General features: G+C 40.4%; 1 protein-coding gene across 2 annotated transcripts in view; it reads left to right on the plus strand.

The window, feature by feature from the left end:
* LOC310984913 (uncharacterized protein) overlaps positions 1–1,472 on the plus strand; it is a 66,629-nt gene extending 65,157 nt beyond the window's left edge. For both annotated transcript variants that reach the window (XM_083970288.1, XM_083970289.1), the window contains exon 5: positions 236–1,472. In XM_083970288.1, coding sequence (XP_083826414.1) covers positions 236–443 — 208 coding nt within the window. In that variant the 3' untranslated portion in view covers positions 444–1,472. The remainder of the gene's footprint in view (positions 1–235) is intronic.
* Positions 1,473–24,788: the final 23,316 nt, after the last annotated feature.

Raw genomic sequence — 24,788 nt, forward strand, 5'->3', positions numbered from 1 at the left:
GCTCAGGATTCAGCAGTAGTTTCCCACATACACTAAAGACTCAGTTAATGGGAGGAGAGGGATTTAATAATGAGATTAGGATTATGTTATTATACTAACAAAGTTATTTGGGATGAAGTGTGAATGTACCTAATTGGACTTGGACGACAGAAATGTGTGGGATGACGTAGTCAGACCCTGGATATCTGAGTCAGTTCTCTCCCCTAATGTTTGTTCACTGGTTGTGTTTTCTCAGGTGTCTGGCCAGCTTCCTCAGCAGCCGGTACCGGCAGGCTGAGCACAGCTCCTTCATCGTCCGGGCCCGCGGCTCTGAGGAAGACAGAACAAGTCTGGGCCGCAGGGATCGGGCTGAGGCCTCTTCAGCGGCGGCAGGTCATGCTTCATCAGCGGGCTCACCCAGTCAAGTGGATGCGTTGAAGAGTGGATGTCTCAGCCTTTTCTGAACCACTAACAGAGGGATTTTACAGAAAAGAGGGCCAGACAAAATCCTTTGGGTATGAGATGTGTCTAACAGCCATTGGAAACATCACATCTGTTTATCAGTGTGGCATTTATGAGATCTTACACTTTAAAACCTGTTTTTGAGGTGTCAAATATTCTTGTTTTCTTCTGTGTCACACCCTTACACTTTATTCAGTGGATGTATTCTCACATATTGCAAATTGATGATAAGGAAGAGAATGCACGCAGCTTGCATGAGTGTGTTCAGGCTCAGAGAGAAAAAAAAGCCTGAAATCACTCTCTATCCTTAATGATGCCCACACAGAGACAATGGGGCGCCGCTCTGATTAGTGTCACCTGTCCTTGTGCATCTCATCAGCTCCATTATGGCTCCATCTCCCATGCTTCTTCTGCTAATTGAATAGCCTGTGAAGTGGTGACGAGGACGGGGGCGAGAGCAACGTCTGTCCCACTGCTGCTTCAGAAATGGGAGTAAAGCTTCCCAGCGAGACACTAGTTCTTAAAACATAAACCATTATCATACAAATGGAAAAAGTGCCAACAAGTAGCCCTCGTGTTATTAGCATCATATCGTCTATGGATTATTTTCAAATGTAGCAGTTTTCCCATTGCATCTACTGCATGTTTTGAGAGAGATGCAAAGCCGCACTACACTTCAGTATATCAGACAGAACGTTCATATTCAACGTAGCCAACATTTTTCAGCCGTGTAGTCATAAAGCATGTGCACTTAAGAAGTATTGGAAATGATATAGCTGAGGATGCGAAACTGAAACGTTTGGCTAAAGGATCTGTATATTCAACCACAAAATCAATGGGAAAACCAAAATTGACAATGCATCAGATTGCAGCAGTGACCTGTTCTATTTTTGTTTTGTTTTTTTATTGAATAACAATTCACAGGTTCAGTTATTTTCCAAACAGCAGATTTTTGTAAATATGACTTAACTCACAGTAAATGGTTTTTGTCTTTGGCATTGTTTTCTACTGTTAACGCGCATTTGGTGCACTAGTGAACTATGGCGTGTATGTTAATGGAAATGAAGGAACAGGTGAGATACTGTATATCAGGCACAGTATTTGTCGGAGAGTCAGAGACTTTATTACTGGTTTGGTATTTTTGTGGAATATCATCATCACAGAGAAAAATTATTCCAATAAGTAGTAGTAACATTTGTCCACCAGGTTAATGACAGACATAACTGATTGGATTATAGCGATCACAGCGCTTCGGGTGATCAGAGCACATCATTATCATCTGTACCAGTTCTGTGTTTGGTGTGGTAAAGTTCCCATTATTCTGAGCCTGCGTGGCCACCATGCTTCACTTTAATTCTTTGGGTGAATCACAATTTAAAAGGACGGTACGGTTCGCTCTGTACTTTCATTGGAACAGTGGTCAAAATCAACGCCACAGAGGACAAAACATACTGACCTGCTGTTCTGAAAATGTGTCAAGCTCCACAAACACTGCATCCTAAATTACCCACAATGCAACCAGTAGCTTTTTTCTGTTAACAGAGGCTATCAGTTTTGTATTCTATTGGCTCAAGCAGATATGAACTGATGACATCATCAGGGTCGCTAACCCACCCCTCCACAGCCACAGAATGGAGTCCTCCTGTAAGGCCCCTGTAATGCTTCTTAAGAAGTTACTGTAAATAAAATAAATGCACTCCATAGGAAACTATCTTGTATATTAAATAATGTTGAATAATGAACTGTTGTGTTCCTGAAAACGGTAATTCAACCACTATGTTGTTAAGAAGTTTTTGTGAAAACAAATAAAAAGTGAGGCGGGCCTCAGTCTGATGTTTATATTGAATGATTTTCAGGTCTCTCTGTATTTAGTCAAAATAAAATACATATAATATTTTTCATTTCTGCAAAGAAAAGCCTGAAATCAAAAAGCAGTCTTTTATTTTGATTGGATAAACATTGCCAGCTGTGATGCAGGGCTGTAGTGTTGGTGCCTCTCCTGCCAGGCAGCAGCTTTGCTGTTATCTGCATGTGCCTGAGGCACAGCTAATGTAAAAAGATCCTCCTCACTCCACTCTGCTCTGCTCTGCTAGCAGTGAGATCTGCAGGCTTATCCTGCCCAGTCCCTCTCCGTTTCACCTCTCGGTCACAGCCAAGTGACTCTCAGCTGTGCACTACCTCAGCCTTGGCTTTCTATGGACAGAATAGAAGACGTACAGCAGTATCTCACTGCTGTATCTGGTAAATGCCACAATAACAGGCCTGCAGAGGCCTCCCAGTGTCCCCATGCCTGTATGGTTCCGGGGCTTAATGTGTGCGTGAGGGGCCAGATGGACACTTTCATGAGTGTATGAGTGTGGATTATTCTGCCGGCAACATCTGGGGTTCCACATGGTACAGCAGACTGCAGTAAGAGAGGCAGGTGGGCATGTAGGGAGGGCGCCCCTCCAGTGGGTTCTCTTACATCTATACCCACCGACAGGACGTCGCCGCAAATGGCAAACTGAAAGGTTACAAGACCATCCTTGAAGACAAATGCTCAACACCTTCCCCTGCTTTTACCGCCACAGCACGCTGATTCCAGGTGCACAATTTTGGAATGAGGCTTCTTTACACTACAACTAATTTATTTGAGAGTTGATTTTGTCCAAGAAATTTTAGCCATTTGGAAGAATTTGGATGTGCCAAGGATGAGGCAAGAGGAGCCAAGGATTGGACTGCCACTCTTCTGATTAATAGCCTACCTACTCTACCACCTGAGCTACAGCTGCCCGTGATGTGAGCGTGTCACCGCCATCAACGCATTATCACATTATGTTCTGAATGATTGTTGTCGGTGTTCATCACTGGCTCAGGCAAGCAGATCATGTGACAATGTAGACAATAGAAAGTAAAGCTGAGCAGGACAAGTGCTGAAACAATTAGTCAATGAATTATTTAGTCAACAGTACAGCAGCATTGCAATAACAACCAAAACAATGAACGGGGTTGTGTGAGGTAGTTATCGACAGTCTGTACGTGACTATGATCTGTTGTAGATCCAGATCGGTTTGTTTGCAGTTTGGAGAAGCAGCTGGGAACACCTGCACAGAAGCTGAGCGATGTGCCTCCATGGACGGGGCCTCCACAAAACATGTTTTAGCCAATTTTCTTTAAAAGAAGCAAAACATCACTTGAGGTGTACATTTCACTTAAAATATTTTCACCGTTTTATCTTGCCATCAAACAGAACTTTGCTACATACTGTAATTGATATCAACGTGAATACAACATTTTACTCTTGGAGCTGGTTTTAATTAGTTAATATATTGGTAGGCATTGGGCAGTGTAATCTTAAGCTATCATGTTGTAAAAAGATGGATGTTTATATTGAATCTCCATACAGTATAAAGGTCAATCTCCATGTATTGTTTGATTATAGATCAGGTCTAGGTTCTATATAAATGCTGTGAAAGTATCAAAAACCTCAGTCCACAGGTGCACACAACCTGAGCCTTAAAACAAGTTCTCAGGTCTTCTGTTACAACAACACTCTTAGCCATGCCCCACATCTTGCAGTATTTACTTTCTCAGAGCCAGCCGTCAGCCAAAACAATCAGCCAATTAGAAGACAAGGTCAGAGCCTCCTCTCTTCTGATTGGCTGACACCGACCTGTTGTCACTAGAGCTCCCAAGAGAAGCCTGAGAGAGGAGAGTTTTTGGCTCTTAAAACCACAAATATATCTCCTTATGAATCAACACTTCATATAAAACATGGGGAAGTGTAACATAAGTTGCCTTCAACTAAATGTAGAGCCTAACGTCCCATACCACACTATGTTACCTTCATATTAAAGGTACATTGTGTAGAAATTACTCCCATCTAGCGTTGCGGTTGTATATCGCAAGCAACTCAATTGTATTTTTCATGCTGCATTCACGTGAAATTGGGCAGACGGCAGACGGACGACAGCCACTGCACATAACGGCATAAACAAGCCTCTATGTAAACAAGTGGTCCGTCAGCACGAGGCAAAACAATACACGTGACGATATGTTGTCATGGCGATGTGGTATTGTTTACCTGACCCACGTTTTACCGGCTTTCTCTCCACTTCAGTGACTAAAATGACATCTGGTTTGTTACCGACGGCCGTCTGCCCGACTACAGGTGAATGCAGCATCAGTGTAACGCTCCATTCCTCCTCACTGCGTTACCGCGGTGACTTTTCACAGACGCCACCTCCACCTGAGCCGACAGCTCCGGTGTCTCCGGTGAGTTTCCGTGGTTTCCTACCGTCACGCTGCCACTGAACGTAAAAACATGGCGACACCATATGGCAGCCAGCACCGAGCTTACCCGCTCCATGGAGATATGAATGATATGAACGGCTAATTCAGAGCTGAAAGGAACACTTCAGTTTGTTGATGGGGGTGATTACTGATTAATGAAATACAGACTTTTGAACTAAATAATCGATTTTCGTGAATAGATAACAGGAGAAGTTACACAATGTCCCTTTAAGCAAGTAATGTAGTTAGGGGCAGCCAGAGACAGTGGGGGGGTTGGGTTGAGTTGGTCTGTTACCACTACACCACAGGAGCAGACCGGTCACAAAGGTATACCTACTTACTGTTAATTATAGATGTAAGATTGCACACCACAGTGTACAGTGTTAAATTGATTATATTTCAAAAATGGCAAAACTCAACCCAAACTTATTAATTCCCCCCTCTCACATTAGATTGAAGTCAAGCCAAGGCTTTTGTGAAACCAGAGCTCATTAGACAAGTCCACCTCATAATGAGCGGCCATGAGAGATAAATCTCCCACTCTGTGCTGACTGAGATCCAGTTAAACACACCCGCAGTGCCTCAGACCACATGTGAACAAGATATTTGCTTTGAAGCACCAACACACAGATCTGAATCAGCGTGTCAGAGTGCCAAATGTCCTAGGTTGTGAGTGACAGGAGATCCGCTTTAGAGTTGGCTACCTGTTGAGGAGGATTAAACAAAATACAGATGGTGTTTACATATTAAACAAACAAAGGCTCTGTTGTAATGGTGGGCAAAAATGCTTTCATCAAGTGAGGACTCAAAGGAGAAAAAAAAAACCTTGATTAGCTGTAATACATCAGTTCTATAGTCTTTCACAGAACCGTCAAAGTTGTGATCCAGACTTTTCGTTCTTCCACGTGTTCCCATATTCGTTCTCCATGAAAGCATCAGATAGAAAGTCCCCAGCTGCAGATAGGAAGTCATAAATGATGGTTTTTCTGGCCTGTGATAGCATCACATATGACCCTGGGATCACCTCTGAAGGACGAAGGCTGTTGTGTGTCCGGCCATGTATTCTGGCCGTCAACACAACACGAGCGCGGATCGCTCTGATCCACCACGGGTCGAGTTGAATAAATTAAATGAATTACCAGCTGCCTTGTGCAAGCTTGCAGGATGCAGGGTGGCATGAGCACGCCATTACAACAATGATAAGGATATCTGCATGGCCTTGTGTTAAAGGAATTACACATAGCATCCAGAGCCTTTAAGAGAGTCTGACAGTTCTGCGCACACTGGCAACTTAGTATGACATGAAAATGTGTGTGGCTGCAGAAAGGCTCGGCTGCTGCTCGGCCTGAGTCGGGGGGCACTGCTCGGCTGGCTTGCTGAGAAGTAAAAAGAAGAAGGAGTCTTATTGTGATGCAAATGGACACAGCATTGTGCTTAAACAATGCATTAATACGTCTCTTTTGAGAAGATAACATCACAAGATGCACAATAACACAAAATGATGTCCTCCGAGGTTATTTAAAGCGATATGACATCAAATCCTGACATTGCGAGAAGTGCTTACTGCCTGTCCGACTGCTTTTGTTTCCAGCTTTGATAAAAGCAGATGAAGGATAGAAGGCTGCTTCTTTATTCCAGCTACTATATGGCAAAAAGCCCATTTACATAATATTATGTATATTGTATTCCGCTGCTATTCTAATGTTTGAATGTAAACTGAATCTAAGTCTTTATGCGCGCACACAGGAAGAAGTGTTGTAGCTTAAACACAAGACACGTGGCAAGGTGTCTGATAACTTTGTCTTCTACCTGTAATCTGATGCTGCGCGGAGAGGAGGGATTGGCCTCACTTCCACGAGGTGATTTATGATTGAGGACATGCTAATAAAAATATCAAAACAATCTGAGCTCTGGTGGGGAAGATACCGGTCCACTACGTACATCATGCCCGACAGGCCTGCGCGCGGATTCGCCTGCTCCGTGATATTATGCTCGTATGGATGCCCTGTTGCCCTGCTCTTGAATAGAATATGCAGCTATTGTCTTTTTTAAATGATTATTATTATTATTTTAGAAGGGTCAGTGGGGGTAGCACTACTCACACAAGGTGACATTTACGTGAACATGTGCTCCTCCTAGCTTGATAGATGAACCATCTTCAAATCATGGTCCAAAAGGAGAAGTGGTTTTCTTGCTTTAAAATCCCATGCCAGTTTCCTTTAATTATATGGCGCTACAAGGGTCACCTGTCCTTTTAATAGAGCACAGCGGGCCGTCCTATTACACACGGTGGCACAGGATTGAGCAACAAGCTGCTTCAAAATCTGCTCTTACTAAAGGATGCATAGCCAAACTCACTGGAGAGACACTTTTCAAATAGTTCATTAAATGCCGACAATGACTGGATGAAAAGATACTGTATAGCACTGTGTGAGTACCCCCACCACCCCCCAACACACACGCACACACTCTCGCCTTTGATGGATTTATATCGAGCATGGGCGTGGACGCAGAGTAATTTAGTATGTGTTAAAAGCTCCTGCAGGGATGTAGCCTGTAATACTCACTCAATTCCACTTCCAATATCACTGTTCCTGAAATCTCAATGATTTTCTGTCTCTGTGTCTTTCCCAAGCACAAAATCATCACAAAGTACACTGTCAAAAAGAAAATGTTCTGAAACATGGAATCCACTCCAAACATCCACTTATGCTGTTGCCAGAGAGCACACAGAGTACTGATGTTGTCAAAGTGGTACACTGATGCATTATTAACTCTCAGGTTATTCTGTGTGGAAAACTCCTTTACATTTTTGAAGGCTGCTACAAGTGAATCAAATAAAATGCTGTAACTATGTGCTTGTTGTCAGATGCTTTTAACACAGCAGATTTTTCATTGCGCTGACATGCAGTTCATGTATGTATGCTGGTGAAACATATAAATATATATATATTGTTCGTCGTTCTCTAATACAAACAACTCTGGTGCTTGGAAAAAGCCATTCATAATTCTTATCTCTGTTAGACACTCATCTGTCTTAAAGGTGCATGTAGTGTTAAGTGTTACCTTGTAATCGTGTTGTTTTATTCCCTCGTGGGCAATCAGGAAGTGGAGACTGTTGGATGTCAGAAGTGCATCGCCAAACAGGAAAGCAGATGCAGACATTTGCCACAAAGGCCATGTTTAATTAAGCGAACATTGAGATTTAGTAAGGGGAAGCACTCTGCTGGAGCAACTTCACAGCCTGTGTGAGTGTGAGATCCACCTCTCAACACTGCTACAGAGCATTACATGTGTTTGTGTGCTAAAGTTCTATTTCCACTTGTAAAAGGTTTTCAAATTGCCTGTGTCCTTTTAAATTAGAGTCAATGAGGAGACACTTACGGATAATCATTTACTTTTCTCCATCATTCCTGTTGGTCGTGTTTGTTGACATCGCCACAGTGAAGTCCAACAGCGTGAGCAACACAGGTTGTATCCTTGTTGCATACATTGTTGCATATGTTACACCCAGCACACGCCTGTCAAAACATGAAATATCGTGGTCATGTGGCCTTTTGTTTTTTACAAAGATGACAGGAAACAACGCACATGCAGTTCAGAGGTAACATACAGTTAGTGTAAAAGTTTTACACCCCGTTAAAATGTCCAACTTTACAGCAGAAGTAAACATGTTTACAGCCTGGTACAAAAACAGTTTTGGCCTCTATAGTTAATTTACTAATTCATCATGACTGAACAGGGTGAATTTTTATTTAACTCACTTGTTTTTTATTCTAATTGAGGTTGTGGCCACTTTAAGTGACAGATAAACTACAAAGCACCAGAATTATGGGCGGAGTCAGGCGCTGCCAAGATGGCAACAATGGCCCAGCCCATTCTGAGCCTCAAAACCTCTTATCACAAACCTGTGGGTGGCATTGTTATAATGATAATGATGATAGATTATAATACATTTGCATTTGGTTTCACAGGCTGGTAGAACACACCTTTGTTAACAACAAATACACTAATAAAATTAGCACAGTATCAACAACAGGGATGTATCCAGGGTGAATGATGATTAAGAAGTTATTGCAGGGCTTATTGCAGCTCTACTGTGTCTTCCTGAGGGCTGTTGTGTGTTTCACCTAAAGAGAGACATTACGTCCATCTTTATGTACTGTCTGTGGGTAGAATCCAAAATGCTCCCTCACGTTAGAATAGAATAGAATAGAATAGAATAGAATAGAATAGAATAGAATAGAATAGAATAGAATAGAAAATACTTTATTAATCCCTAGGAGTAATAGGAATCACATTAATACTGATGCATGTTTCATGTCTATATTCTGTTCAGTACAGCCTGCTAGTCCTTGCATCGACAAAGAGAACAACAACAATAGCATGGTTTAGCAGAGGGCCGACTGGGCAGCAATCCATTATTAGCACATTTTCACATTTTCATGATTCACTTGACATAATCATTACCAACAGGGATGACGACCAGAATGACCACAAAAGCAGGAAGCTGATAATTTACAACAACCAACATGAGTGCAATTATAAAACGACAGCAACACCCCTGTAAACACGTCTCACCTTCAGCTACCAAGAAAACACTAGTTCTTCTCAGTTTGTTATTGATTTCAAACACAGTTGTGATGTGGAGTCACTGTCTCCTAACAGCGCAGGAAAACATTCCTTCAAGACAAATTTCACCCAATATGAGCTGTTGCACCCTGACACTGGCAAAGTTAGACTTGTATAAATGTCAAGAGAGATGTGTCCTCCTTTTGTTCGCTGCAGACATTGCCAGCAGCTCATTTCCTCCAGGAACGCATTAACAAAGCAGTTAATTCTATCATTAATTAAAAGGAATCACAATTCAGTGAACACTTCAAATTAATCTATTGAGATTTGCTCTCACACAGTGCTCATATTCTATGTTCTTTGTCTCATCAAAGAAATTGCAGCTCGAGAGGCATGTTTTTTTTTCTTTTTTTTCCCCCTCGTGTCATTTACGTCAGTCTGATCCTGTGTAGCTGCGTTAGCAAAGCATGTCACCAACGCTGCCAGGTTTACCGGTTTGACTCCAAAGGGATCCATCCATGCAATAAATGAATACACTCTTAGCAGTGGCAGGGGTCTAACACATTAGTTGTTTGTCTAAAAAGCAACAACTAAAAAAACATCTTAAAGACGTATTATGATGATGTGACAACTCATAAACTGCGGAGCACTGAGCTCATGTGAAATTGATCTAAAGGGCAATGTTTTCTTTATGGGTCTCGCTTTTTTGCGGAGAATCATGCAGCTCAATAGCAAAATGTTTAATCTGGCCATTGGCCACACGGAGCTGTTTATCTCCTCAGTCACTGGAGTTGGGTTATAAATACTTTGTGCTTGGCATCTCCACAGTATGGAGCTACTTGGAGGGTGATGAGGTGCTAATTAGCAACTGTTAGCAGGAGTAAAAAACTACATCCACAGAATGAAGCACATCTCGCTGTTGCCACTGAATGTTTCTCCGCCGATGATCCTTTCTCTGCTGCTCACAGACACCGAGGCTTGAGAGATGTCCCTTATTAACGCTGTGTACAAGAAACTCTCTTTTTTTTCCTTCCCTCCAGGCAAGCCAGGTCTGACAAATTAAAGCTGTGGAGTCATTAGATTAAGATAAGAACTTATCTTTTTCTCTGAGACAGACTTTTATCTATTGTATTTTCCCTCTCTCCCATCTCTTTGCCCACCACCCCCTCCCCAATTCACTGTGAGATTGTTAAAGTAATTGGGATGTTATGTGACCAGAAAGGCCAGATAGGTTTTTAACCCTGTCATGGATTAACCTTTCATGTCTGAGGTAGGTCAAAAAACGTGCAGTTGGAGACATGTTAAGACTCATTTAAGGGAATCTTGATGTATTATTGTCCAAAGACGGCTTGTTTTTTCTGCAGGTACATGTGCCAGGAGGTCTGGAGAAGACTCCTGTACGCTGTCAGGGGTTATTAAAGCATAAAGTGTATTTTTGGGGTCGCTGAGCAGGACTGGTGTAGTGTCTTCATCTCCAAGTACATCACTTAGAAACGTTCAACCAGGTTTCATCACATGCTTCCTGAAAGCTATTTTAAATGACCTTTTAAAGTTAATCACAGTCATGCTCTGTTGAACTAGTTTAAAGAGAATCTGCATCAAAAAAAGGGAAGAGGAAATAGCTGAATCTCTCTTATAATATAATCCGCAGCAGGATAATTAGGAACGCAGGTCTATGAACATCAAATAAACAATCACCATCAGATGCTTCAGTTTTGTCTAAAAGCTGTGTATGCATTTGACCCAATCTGACAGTTCTTCATTTTCCTGTGTTATTAATATCTAAAGGAAGAATCACAGCCTGGAGCGGCATGATTAGAGCTTTGAGATTTATTATTCTTCAAAGCAGAACATATGAAAACCACCTGAAATAAATGAGTTGGGCCCCTATGGTAGCAGCCGGTGCATTTCTATGATCCCAGTGTTTAGAATCCTTTGTTTTAAAGGTCATTGCACCACCTCGTTGATATCTAGACATTTCTTTGTAGCACTAATTGTGTCTACATTCTTGACCACTTTGTCAGACAACTCCACACTAGAGCCGAGAATTCAGAGGAGTATATGCTGCTTGTTTACTGCGATCAAGATAACAAGGACAAGTCTGTGAAATAACGAAGGCCGGGGCTGATGCAGAAAACACTATATTTTCCATTTTAATGGTGTTTAAGCGTGGAAGCTGGAGGAGAGATAGCTTGAAATATGTAACTAAAGGATCGGATTCAGTGGGATCCAAATGGCAAGGGTAGCTGTTGGGCATGATGACGTTCCTTTGATGTGAGCTATAACTAGCTTTAAACTCAGCTCGGGCGCATCATGGCTGCATCCTGACTGATGTGAGTATTCCACTTAGATGAGGGCCACTTTGTCGTGTGAGCCAACTGTACCTTTAATTTCAAATTCTCTAATGTCTCAGATGGGATGACATTAAAGGCCCGGGTCATTAGTGTATTGTAATGTTTGCCCACAACTGTGTGCTGGACTGTCATCTCTTGGAATTTTGTCATATTCATCAATGCTCTGCATAATGGGATGAGAAAGTATTTACATATTGGATCAAAATTGCCAGAGGAGAGCATTAATTATTGAAAAACTGACAGAATCAAAAGAACAGCTTTTTTCTCTTCATAGTTTGTTGTCTGCACAGACTGAAAGCCACTCTGTGCCCAGTAAACACAATTATCTCAATTTTAAAGGCATTGCTGGCTCTTTTTTTTTCGGAGAGAAAACATGCTCTACACAAAGGCCAGAGCATCTTCTGTCACCATAGTGAAATGATGGTTTGCCCTTCATGCTGCACTTTTCCAATAGGCTGTAACAAGCATGTGAGCGGGGACGTGGTACAGCCTCTGGAGAGCCACCTACTGTACACGCTGCATCTTTGTTTGTGTGTCAGACTGCTGATGTGGTTAGTGCGCCCTGAATAATAGAGAGTGCATCATATTGATCAGTGTCATTGAGCCTGAGACTTGTCCTGACTTAATTATTGAAAATAAAGCAGTGTGCTAACAAGGAAGTGGATACAGCTGTGCACATGGGTGTGCACATTCACTCCTGGTTAGTGTAGTGTGTTCTTTACCGTTGTGTGCCTGCGCATTATCTTATTACAGACAGCATCAGTTCAGATCACAGGGCTGTGAATGACATTTTTCCTCCTGTGTGATAAGAAACACGAGGCATCCACTGTGCTGTGTATGTCTATGAATTATTTGTGTAAATTCAAATTATGCCTTTATTATAAAGCTGACCTTAACCGTCATTTTACTGCAGCGGTTCTAGTACATGATGTACTTGTGAAATATTTTACCATAAAAAGTATTGTACCTGACTCATTGTTGTGGTGCTGCACACTAGAACTTTTGGATTTAGCTGTAATTATTTTATTTTTATGCATTTTCCCTATGGGGATCATTAAAATTTCATCTTGATCTTATCTTCATAATCATAATCCTAAAATCTGTTTGAATATGTTGTAACCTGCTTTTCCACCAATGCAGTAATCTGTGTTTATTTTATACTCAGTGCTAAAATCAGTCTTATAAGGTCTTCAAAAATATATCAGAATATAAAATGAGATCACAGCACTGCTGATTGATAAGGTGTCTCACACAGCAGACATGTGTTTAAACAGAGTCATAATGGTGGATGATGGAGTTTGTTTTACAACACTGCCCCAGTATATACAGTAAATTATATGCATGGGCAATGGGGACAGTAAGGACTTGAAAATGCAGACGGATACATTTTACTGCACCCTCCCCATATCCACAGTGTTGTCCCTTTAAGCTGCCAAGAGAGTGTAGGGGGGTGAATTCATGAGGGTCTTCTGTAATAGGCTGGCATACGCACAGGCACAGCCTGTGGAACCTTACAGGCTGCTGAAGCTGGTCTTGGCATTGCTTTTGGCAGCTATGTGGTTATGTGCTCTCTCACACTACACATTCTTCTGAAAAAAAGAAAGTTTTAACTAGCTGGTCTTACCACTCCTTTATAAATGAGGGAGCCCTTGGCATAAATAGATCTACATGTTCATTTGGTGTATTAAGAGAGACACACAGTTAAAGAGTGTTCATTACAATTGTAAATTTCTGCCCTCGGGCCCTTAGCCCAGCGCTAGATTACATGAGGTCTATGCTCACGGACAGCGCCTGGCATCTGATTGAGGGTCCAGTGCAGCTAATTAATTTCATTAGAAAGTGAAGTCATCTTCTAGCAGGAATTAATATTTGGAGCGTCATGTTGCTAATTTATTTCCAGATTTAATTAGCTCAGAGAAGAAATGTTGCTTGGGCAAGAGGACTTTTTAATTATCAGCTTGGATAAATTTGAAAATGTTGATGCCTAAGGGTTGAGTTAATTAAAACCTGCATTATTTTAACTTTAATTAGCTCCCATCTTTGTTTTTCTTCACCATATGGCCATGTCCTGTAGTCAAATTTAGTTAATTAAGCTAATTAAGCTAATCATTTTAATTACTCAAGACAATGTGATTGGATAGAGGATGACTACAAGTTTATAGCCAAGTACTTGTTTTTCATTAAGTTGAAGGGACAGAGTTATTTCTGATTGCAGTTGGCAAGCATAGCAGAGTAGTTTGAGAATGTGACAGCCTCTGAGATATTAAGGCTGAAATCTAATTGCATTCCTTCATAAAAAAAAAAAATCTTGTCACCAGCACAACTCTTTTAGAGGAGAAATGGTTTACTACAACATCTTTAAGCTTTCTGCTCGTATGCTGATGTTGGCCCCTTGTAGTCCATCAGATTAAATAATGTCTGCGCTTACTCACATTTAAGAGCATCAGCGTCAGACTGGATCCTCTGTTCCCTCGCAGGAGCATGTGGGAGACACAATAACAGATAACATGATCTACAGATAAAGTCGCTGTTGGTTCTGATAGTGCAGTAAACATGTGAAACCTCCACATCCAGCTTGTTTCTTTTGACCATAGACGGCTATGAAATTGAATTGAAATTGGGGAAAGAGGCCTGAGTCTGTGGTGGCTGTTGGGATAGGATCCTGCCCTTCCCCTCCATAACCCCAAAGAGTGGGGTGGCTGGGGCGTGGGTCTCTGTGAGCCTGCTAGCAGCTGTGCGTCAGTCTGGACACAAGCTGGGCCCATCCAGAAGCCAGGCCTAGCTGACAGATGCAGAGGCTAAACCCAATAATGAAATAATACTGGGAGACATCATGTCCGTGGTTTCCATCATTGTTAAAAGATTTTGGTAGTGAGTACCCCCACTTAGGTAATTTGTTTCCATGTATAATCCTATTGCTCACTATTAAATTAAACCAACTGGTCATTTCAGTTTGGAGCCTATAAATAAACTGGTTGCTATGTGCACAGGCAGCATGTGGGACGTCTCATCTGATTAGAGGGGAAGCACTTAATAATTTGAACTGAAAAAGGTGACCTTCAGTGTCAGGTGACCTCAGTGGTCTGCCACACATATGGCCCGGCAATATTACTAATGTCTGTTCCTAATGTATTTTTACAATCCCGATCCAGGACCACTCTCCACAAATTGTTTTGGACAAATGTTGATGTGCGGTGAGATGGCAAAGAGTACTACACCAGAGCTGTTTACATGGTCAACAGCAGTAATGCTCTGGTCAAGAGAGATGATTGGCCTCTCCCTGCTTTCATCAGAGGGAGGCTGGTTAGTCATCGCTGGGTGGGTGTGTGTGTGTGTGTGTGTGCGTGCGTGTGTGTATTCAGGTCTTTGTCGAGAGGAGCCTCCAGCCTTCTCATAGCTTCACTGTAACTTAGAGTGCAACATGAGAGCAGAGTTAGTCACCACATCTCCAAATGGCATTCCTCCACGTCAGTCATGTTTCTGTCCTAACCTGCATACTGTACATGGTCCTACAGCTGCTCACCCACATCCTCATCTCACCTCTGGACCACCACTTGACAACTCTCAACACCACTCAACTGTATTTGACAAAAATGTATAGCAGCACAGACTTTTATAAAGCACAAGAGGTTCATAACACAAGAGTTCATATTGTGCCCTCTGAGCAGCGTTATGTCTACAGGGCAGATCGGAGGCTACTGTGAGTCGCTATCAGAAAGGATGCAGGCGGCCAGGAGCTTCTATTAATGCTGATGTCTGCTAGCATTATTTTAGCATTTGTGGGAGCTACCAGGCTATCTTTAGGCTAGGATTATAACTATGCCTCTTTTTGTCAGCTGTGACACCAATTTAGTAAAAAGCGAAAATACCAACTTTGCTTTTGTATAGATACTGTAACACCTAACTTGATTGTCGTCACAGCATAAACAACTATCACTGTTTGAATCAACCTCAGCTGATGTTGAAGGCAAGTAATTTTTTTTTTATGTTACGTTAGCATACATTTTCTCATTGTTACTGTGGATTGTGTTCATATTTTATTTAACAGCTTATTATTAAGACATAAAAATCTGATGACAGCCACACATGGAGCTTTAAAATGAAAAACAGACACTATATATGCAGACGGTGCAGACATTCAACTTGGGAGAACCCATGCATTCTAACCTTAACTACAACATATAATCAGCCTAAATTAGCTATTTATATGTCTATATGTTTGTAGTTTTCACATGCAATAGTTACTGCACCATTGAAGTTTTGGTGGATATTTTTATACAGAGAATTAAGACAATCACACAATGTTAGAGAGTGTTGGTAAAAAAAAAATAAAAAAAAATAGGGGAGCTCCAAAGGTACTGTAGCTTAAAAGTGAACTCAAAATTGCACAAGAGTAAAATTTGTAGGCTAAGAAATTTTGTTTTCCTTTTTCTTTCACTTTCATAGCAAAATATCACACAAAGCCATTAAAATAAAATAAAAAATAGCTAAATGTCATCATCCTGACCTAATCACCTTAAAAAAAAAAAAGAAAAATCCAGGTTTGGCCAACTGTCCAACATAAGCTCCTTCACCAGCCAAGGAGAGCTTGGTGCGAAGCAGCTTAATAGATTTAGATGAAAGAGGGAGTCATGGAAGCCTCAACCAGCAGACAGTGAGGAGAGCATCTGCTCAAAGGCCACCTCCCCACGCCCGGATCACCATCTCCAGAAGAACTCGGGCATGGAGCCTCCATCTCCACAGCTCCACACTAATTCCAGTGCCCCCGCCACACGCAGGCTAATTAAGGCCATGCATTTATTTATGACTGAGCTCATTAAACAGGGAAAAAGATGGTCGCCGCTCTGAAAACACATTAGTCCCCGAGGAAACTGCCTGTGAAGTCGCTCTCCTCAGGCTGTTTCAGGTCGCAGATTCTGAATCTTTGTGACATATGAAGAAACAACGAGCTGTAATGCCAAAAAAACAAAAAAAAAAGCATCAGTTCTGAGGCGATGAAGTGATGGTACAGGACATTCTTCAGGGAAGCTGCTTGAACTGGTCCCATAATTACATTTATAGGTCATTGACTGGAGGATGAATAGAAATCCCACTTTCAGGTCTTTGCATGTTTTGTTCATGTGTATTTATGAAATCTGTTGTGCATTACATCCATGATGTACTTCCTTTAATATAATGTGACAACTGCAGCAAAAGGATGACACATTGGGAAAAAAATATCCATGATTAACAGACATAACTCAACTTAGATGAACACACCCTGAAACACACCACACCACCCCCACTTTCTTTTTTTAAACCACTATGGTATTTAAGTTAATTTAGGACTTTGGCAGTGTAGCGCTATGAAATCAAAGACACAGGATATCCCTCAGGTATATTTTCTCTCCCTGGAGTGCTTGTCTTTCTCACTCACTCACTCTCTCTCTCTTTCTGTGTGTGTGTGTGTGTGTGTGTGTGTGTGTGTGTGTGTGTGTGTGTGTGTGTGTGTGTGTGTGTGTGTGTGTGTGTGTGTGTGTGTTGTGTGTGTGTGTGTGTGTGTGTGTGTGTGTGTGTGTGTGTGTGTGTGTGTGTGTGTGTGTGTGTGTGTGTGTGTGTGTGTGTGTGTGTGTGTGTGTAAAGGGCATAGACAGAGGAATCTAACACAGATCCTACTCCCTTCCTTGTAATTGCAAAGATAATGCCAAATCACAGTCCTTTGCTGAGACAACTGGAAACTTGATTTAGTGCTCTTTAATGGCTCCAATTTTGTAGACTCTGAAGAATTCATTGTTTCTACTTGTGCTATTGAGCTTCTTGTCTGACCTGGAAGCATAACTGAAAAATAATGCAGTTTCACGCTTTTATTTAAAAAGGGTGTTTAGTTCAAAGCATATGTTATCCCATCACTCACCCACTGTCCAGAAATCAAGCAATATTCCAATAGTTGGTTAAAGGTCCAGTGTGTAATAATTAACAAAGTTAATTGGCAAAATCTGAATAAACTACCCATGAATATATTTGTATAAGTGTATAATCGCTATAAAATAAAATTTGTTTGGTTTTCGTAGCCTTATAATTATTCTTTTATAGATACATATAGCAAGGGTCTTGCTTTAGAGAGAGTCGCCATCTTGCACCGCCATGTTTGTACAGCAGGAACGGAAAATCCAGCCATAAATTACAGCTGCTGCGCAGCAATGGTCGGGGCCGGTCAATTTTAGGCAAAATTAGGCAGTTTGAAAGTGAAAGTTCCAAAGCTGTAGCACATATGGTTGAACTTGTTATGAATTTTCAAAATGTTGAAATTTAGAGGTGTGCTGTCTTGTGTTTCCAATTGAGGACATCTGGTATTTTGATCTGTCATCATCATTGCTAGGGCTTGAACTCAAAACTTCTAAAACCAAGAACCAGCTCCTAACTCATTGAGCTAATTGGCTGGATGTGAATCCTGGTGTGTGGCCTCACAAATAGACTCGAGTCACCAGACAGGCAGTAGTTGTCAAGGCAGATTTAAGAATGGTCAAAATGTCAGAAATTCTGTTATCTAAACAAAAAGCTGATAATACATAAATTGCATCTTGACAGCATGGAAATATTGGTGAAGTGTTTTGCTTCACAAGAGAAAATCTGATGTTTAAAAATACCACTCTTACTGCAGTTGTTCCCATGAGAGCAGAATTCAAAATGTTTTCAAAAATTCAGTTTTTGAGATAAAATTCTGATATTTGCCAAACTTCATCCAAAATATTGTAATTTTTTTTTTTCAGGAAGGATTGAAAATGGATTCAGCAAGAATTGGATGGTATATGTTTACAGTACTGTTTACAGTCAAACATTTTCATGCACTGTAGGCTCAATTTTTGATAAATCAAAAATCTGTGTGGATCGTTTGTGAAGGACAGCTCTCTAGCAAATTGTGGGAGGAGATAGGTTTTATAAGTTTTACAGTTTTTGAAAAAAACAGACTGATGGACTTCATAATTTGTAATGAGTTTCAGTGGATAAAAGTTTCAGCAGTATTGGGGCTAGATTTTTGTGAATGTTGCAAAACTGTAACATGTACCGTTGGTTTGATTGGTAGGAACCCCCCTATATGGGTCACAAAATTGCAATAAGTTTGATTCTTTCTGAGGACTTTTGTTAAATGTTTGCCCCACTGTCTTGTCCCATCTGCACCATCAGTGCCAAATTAATACACTTTAACTACACAATAATGGAAAAATGTGTGCTTTGTTGCATCATTTCTTAAAAAATGAATCAACTAATGTGTTTTATCACACATCTGGTAATCAATTATTGAGGTTCCCTGAAATATTACACCCCTACTCCCTTTTTTATTTTTAGGCAGTATTTGTGTAATAAGGAGCACTGGGGTAAACATTATGGTGCATTTGCGAAGCTGCTGGCACAGAGGGGCTGAAATCAATCCACAGGATACCCACTCAGCGCTTCATTTTAGGATGTCTGATAAACAACAGCATTTGGTGACCTTTTGGTGTTCTTATGGGGGATTTAACCCCCTGCTCAGAGCTGCGCCATGCTGGTGGCTCCAGCAGACAGGAGCACAATTTGCACTGAAACTCAGATGGGACTATTTCTGCATGGCATCACAGGACGCCTGCACATAAACGATGATATCACACATTGAGGTCCTCTGATTCACTGGACAGTGCAAGACTCCGAGTCTGACAGCATTTTCGTTTCATCATCCAGAGTCACAGACGGTGTGCAGGAGTCTATTGTGTGTGTGTTTGTGAGTGTATGAGACAGAGAGAGAGAGAGGGAGAGAGAGAAAGAGAGAAGTGGGGTGGGGGTGTAGGGGTGAACTCTCCACTCTCTGTAAGACTCTGTGTAAGATGCTTTCAACAGCAGGCAAACTGGTTCTGCACTTATTGTGAGAGGAAGCTCTGAGTGTTTAGAGTACTCAGCCCACTTAATGCATTATTATTGTTACTACATTCTTGAGGAGAATGGGAGAAAATGGAACAAGGAATGCTTTTCAAGAGTCAAACCAGTAAAAGGAGAGAACTCTGAGCGTGTGTGTGTGTGTGTGTGTGTGTGTGTGTGTGTGTTTAATGTTATTTCCTTTGTATTTATGCTCATTTTTTCACTAATATCTTATAAAAGCAGCCTGCATGTTTGTAATATTCTCTGGTGAAATAAACATTAATGTCGATAGAGGAAGAGGTGCTCCTATTCTTTTTGTGTATTTTATTTATTTTTTCCTGCAAAAAAGATGATGAGGTTACTTGTTTATAAAATGATTAAATGTCCTAATCTTATAACACTTCACGTCATAATGACATAGAAGTTCAGTTTAAAAACAATGGAAACGGATACTTTGGATGTATTTGGGGGAAATCCAAGATATGTTTTTATATGTGAACAGATTGATTTGTTCAGGTATTTGTTGTTTATTTTTAAAGAGACACAACTGCACTACAATTTCCACAGTAGATTTAGCATCCTGAGGGCAGGAGGTGCTTAGTTTCTCTCTCTGCATTATGAGTGCATTTCCACTGCAAAGGACGTCTGAGCGTAAAGTGAGCCTCTTTTCGTCAGGAGGTAAGAAGCCTTTTAACAGTAAAAAGCAAAGCTTTAACAGTGCTCCTTGCACCAGAGTTCACAGCATACATAATGGAGAGGATAGAGTTACCTGCTACTTTAGGCCAAACATGACTGCCAATAATTGCCTTACTAATATTTGCATGTCCCTCTCTGTGTTATCGAACACCCCACTAAGTAACTGAGCACCCCAACCAAGGCACTATTTTAAGGTGTTTGCTGATTCCATGGTGGGCTGAGACAAGACAATTATGAACCGCATTTCACACCATTATGGTGTTTTAAGTGGCCTCAGGTTTCACTGAGAGCTTGGATGCTGGCCTGCTGAATACCACGCACATGTATGGACTTTGTAGATGTTGGCCTAGACCTGCCAGATGTTACTTTTCCAGAAATACATTTTTTCAATTATGTGTGCCTGCAACTGGGCTTTTCCTGCTGACTTAGAAAATACCTTCAAATCCTTATAATCAATAGGCCTATAATTAAAAAAAAAAAAAGGAGTTCAGTCTGAGAAGCATAATTTGCTCAAGTTTTGTCAAAACGTGATAAATGGTTTATGAGATACAAAGGAACAGACAAAACCCCTTGGACCTAATCAGCGTAATTACAGAAATGCTGGAACACGATGGTGAGATGCATAATTTTCACAGGTTTTGGCAAAATCTGATCAAGAGTGGCCAAGAAAACAGATGGATGGATGAACTAATGAAGGAACAAATGAAGAAATGAAAGTTGAGTGATGATTTGATGGAAGTTCCATATAGGAAATACAGGAAATGGTTAATTACACGCTATTTATGATATGCAAGGAAACATGAGCTGAAATGAATCTACCATGAAAAGCTGCAGTATTGCAATAATACATGTTTTGAATTACAGACAACATTAGCTTTGTGCTAAAGTGGCTAAAGTTAACCACAGGTCATAGAGAGAACCATGTTAAATGAGCCAGATGCTCAGTGATTTTTATGGGAATTTTTGGGAAATTTTCTCGCACCATTCTGATTTACGACGTTTTAATGTAAGGTGATTTGTAAGCTTAGCTTAGCACGAAGATCGCAAACATTCTCGTGTTATTCAGTGTTCATTTCTGAGCTGGGTGGGTGGACTTCATATTTACAGGGGCTAGCTGTTTCCTCCCCTGTCAAAGCTAACCTGCTGCTTCTTCTCTCTAATTTGTCACTTTCTTTAGTTGTATTATTTTTCATTTAAAAATAATTCTGGTGTGTGTCCTTTTTTTTTTTTAATTTTTGCTTTATTGTAAAAAAAAAAAAAAAAATACAACCTAGCCTGGCCAAAAAACAACATTAAGTTTCTCTAAAACTTTTATGAAAATAAAATACCAAGAATTCAGCACAGACTCAAGGCTGTGGTTGCAGTTTCTTTGTACCAGAGCACAGTGTAGGCTATGCACTGTTAGTTTCACCTTGATGTTGTTCTATAGCTACAGTGCCACAAAGCTGGGTTAGATCTATTACTGTAATATAGAGGATAGTGCCACCTGTGGTGCCAAGCTGATGTTCCACTTTGAGAACAGTTTCTGAAATGGGAGGAGCTTGTGACAAAAGGCAGGACAGTAAAGCTACAGTATGATGGCTGAATATTCAGTCGAGGCTTTCAGGTCAGTTCATGACTATGTAAGCAGTGACATCTGTTCAAGGTGGTCCGGACAAAAAACACTTCTTTCCAGCCCATGAATACACTAATAAAGCCTGTATAAGGTGTTGTGTTTATTATTTCTGATACAGTATAAATAGAAAACTAGTTTGGCAGAAACTGATATTTCAAAATAAAGTCACGAGGAGCACAACATCTAGTCTGCCCTAAAAATCTCCCAATCACACTGAGGTAAATGATAATCAAAAGCGTGCGGCAGAATGAAGACATAAACTAATTACAAATAAATACAAGGTGACTAATCATAAGTAATCCAGTTGTGGTGCATCAGCCGACTCCCCAGTGAGAGCAGGAAGGAGCTGGAGTTGAGGCAAAGTGATTTCCCTCAGGCAGACATGCCATTTAAGTGTGCTCCATTGTTGTGTGTGAGATCCATTAGCCCTCACTCCGGTTTGCCACATCAAAGCAAACTTTCACATATGGATTATGTGTAAAATGTGTGTTTTTTAAATAATTTGAGTCTTGAAGTGAGCAATTTGGATCTGTGTGCACACATGTATACAGCTTATGTATATTTATGTGTGTGTTTTTATGTGTGAATGGATGTGTGTTTAGTGTGTGCGTGTGTGTGAGAGAGAGAGTGAGAGAGTAAACAGCTTAATGGAACCAAGCGGATTTCATAATGGAAAAGGCCAACGTTAGTGTAGCATGACACAGTGCTGTTCTGATGTGGATTACTGAGGTCACTTTAAAGCAAAATCAAACCCCAAATCAACTTAAAGGATAATTTATTTTTTTTAAATCTGATACTCAGAGGCGTCTTTGGCTTGACAGTCGTTTAATAGGAAGGTGAAAGTGGAGTGCATGTTCTGCCTCTGTGGTTATCACCTTCAGTGGACATGGATGACAACTGTAACATGTTTCATAATTCACACTCAAATCATCCTAAAACTCCTTAAATCAAATGCAACAGTTAAGCTAAATGAGGATGATGGTTTTGAAGCGTTTTGCAGTTATCTGAGTATTAATGCTGACTCTATTTGATGTTTCAATAGCTATTCCCACAATTTTCGAGTTTTAAGTATAAAGCCTCTAGCCAAAGCTCCATTTGAATGTCATGTGATGTGATTGTTTTATTTATTTATTTATTCATAATAAATCTGACCATATTCTTTTTGTGTATTCGCAGTGATTCAGCTCTGAGAAGTTCAATTTTACCACCAATATTTACCAGCCACATGCAGGCTGAGAGTCTGACGGCAGAGTCCAACTCCAGACTCAGCCTGTGTCACAGCAAATATTCCTTTTTTCTTTTTTTGCATTTATTTAGCTTGTTAAAGAAAAAAGAAAAGTGCACATGTCCTCCAGACTAAATTAAATAAGCAAAATAGAATGTGTTTTCTTTGTATCAGAGGTGTTGAGTGTACTGTAGGTAGTAGGTAGGAATGGTTTTGCACATCTTAATTCCCCATTTGTATGAACTCAGTCAGATCACAAATGCATCTTAGAAATGAGACCTACATTTAGTCAAATCAGTCAGATACAATATCAGCCTTAAATCAAAACTTCAAAAAGGGAACTCTTGTTCAATAAGCACAGCAACTAATGGACAACTACAACTTGTTCAGTCACAGAAAAGTATAAAGTTATTACACCCACTTTCAAGTCTTTGCATTGATTTTAAAACTGCAAATCACTTACTCTAATTGGAGCAAATTACATTTTTCTACACTTTATCCACATGAACCTTTAAGAAAACTTATAAAACATGAAGAAAGTGTAATCACTCAGTCTGCTACAACCTCTCTAATGATGTCACACACCATCAAATGTGACCATGTACAAATCTCCGTCTCAAAACTTCCTGTTTATTGTGGTCTGGAATTCAACTTTTGCCACAGTCGAGTTTTACACTTTTCATCTGATTTTAATTAAATGTTTTTTTTAATGAGTTTCTTTTTTAATTTTTTAACTTATTTTTTATTGCACTGTTTATGGAGCATAGTATAATTGACACTGTGTATGAAAGATGCAATAGACATAAATCAATCGATCATTTTGACTTGTCCTCACAGGAAACACACAGGTGTGTAAACCTGAGTGAAAGTAGAAAAAAGAAAATGTGCACAGACTTTTTTAATGACGTCGCGGTTGTGACGATGAGCTGGCATGCACAACAACAGAAGCTTGAAACTGAAGCAGCTAAATATATTTTCAGACAATATTTGTTTCATGATTTACACCTATGATGTCAAAATATCTGAATGTCTTTCTGGTTTAAACTATTCATTCAAGCCACTATATGAAGGCTCATTCACAACCTACTTAAAAAATGACACTGACATTGTTACTTTTGCTGGAATATATGAGCTGATAGTGAGTGACCTCGGGTCTAGTGTGCGCTGATATTCAAAAAAGATAGACTTACATGCAGGACTCATGTTAAATTACTTAAACATGAATAATGGGAATAAAAAGGTTGTGGGTTATACTGTGGGAGACATACTGTAGGTATCAGAGACATTAGCATTCAAGAGATCAGTTTCTCCAGTTTTGAGATAAATTCTGATTTAAAACACAAAAGTCTGTTTACTCTTGAGGTGTGTTTCCTCTTCTGTTGGTGATGATTTCTGCATGAAAGTCTTATCCCGTAGAGCAGTATTGTTTCAGTGACAGCAGAAGGCTCACGAGAGGCCCAGACTCTGCAGATAAGCCCATCAGCCATTACCGGGTCCCTCCTTCAGACCTATTAGGTCTTGCAAGGACTTCAAACACCAATTTGTTCTGCAAATAGCCCATTCAATTTGTGCCTGCCAAAGAGAGACACCTCTCTCCCTCTCTGCAGTAATTGAATCTTCAAAGGGACATTTTCCTATATTTCTGTCAGGTATTAGAGTGATGAATAGCAAACGGTCATTTGAAAAGAAAGAGAGGATACATGTTTATCCATTTTCAGTTAGACACTCATCACGCGCCTTGATG

The sequence above is a fragment of the Trachurus trachurus genome (assembly GCF_905171665.1).
Source record: "Trachurus trachurus genome assembly, chromosome: 4".
Classification (NCBI taxonomy): domain Eukaryota; kingdom Metazoa; phylum Chordata; class Actinopteri; order Carangiformes; family Carangidae; genus Trachurus; species Trachurus trachurus.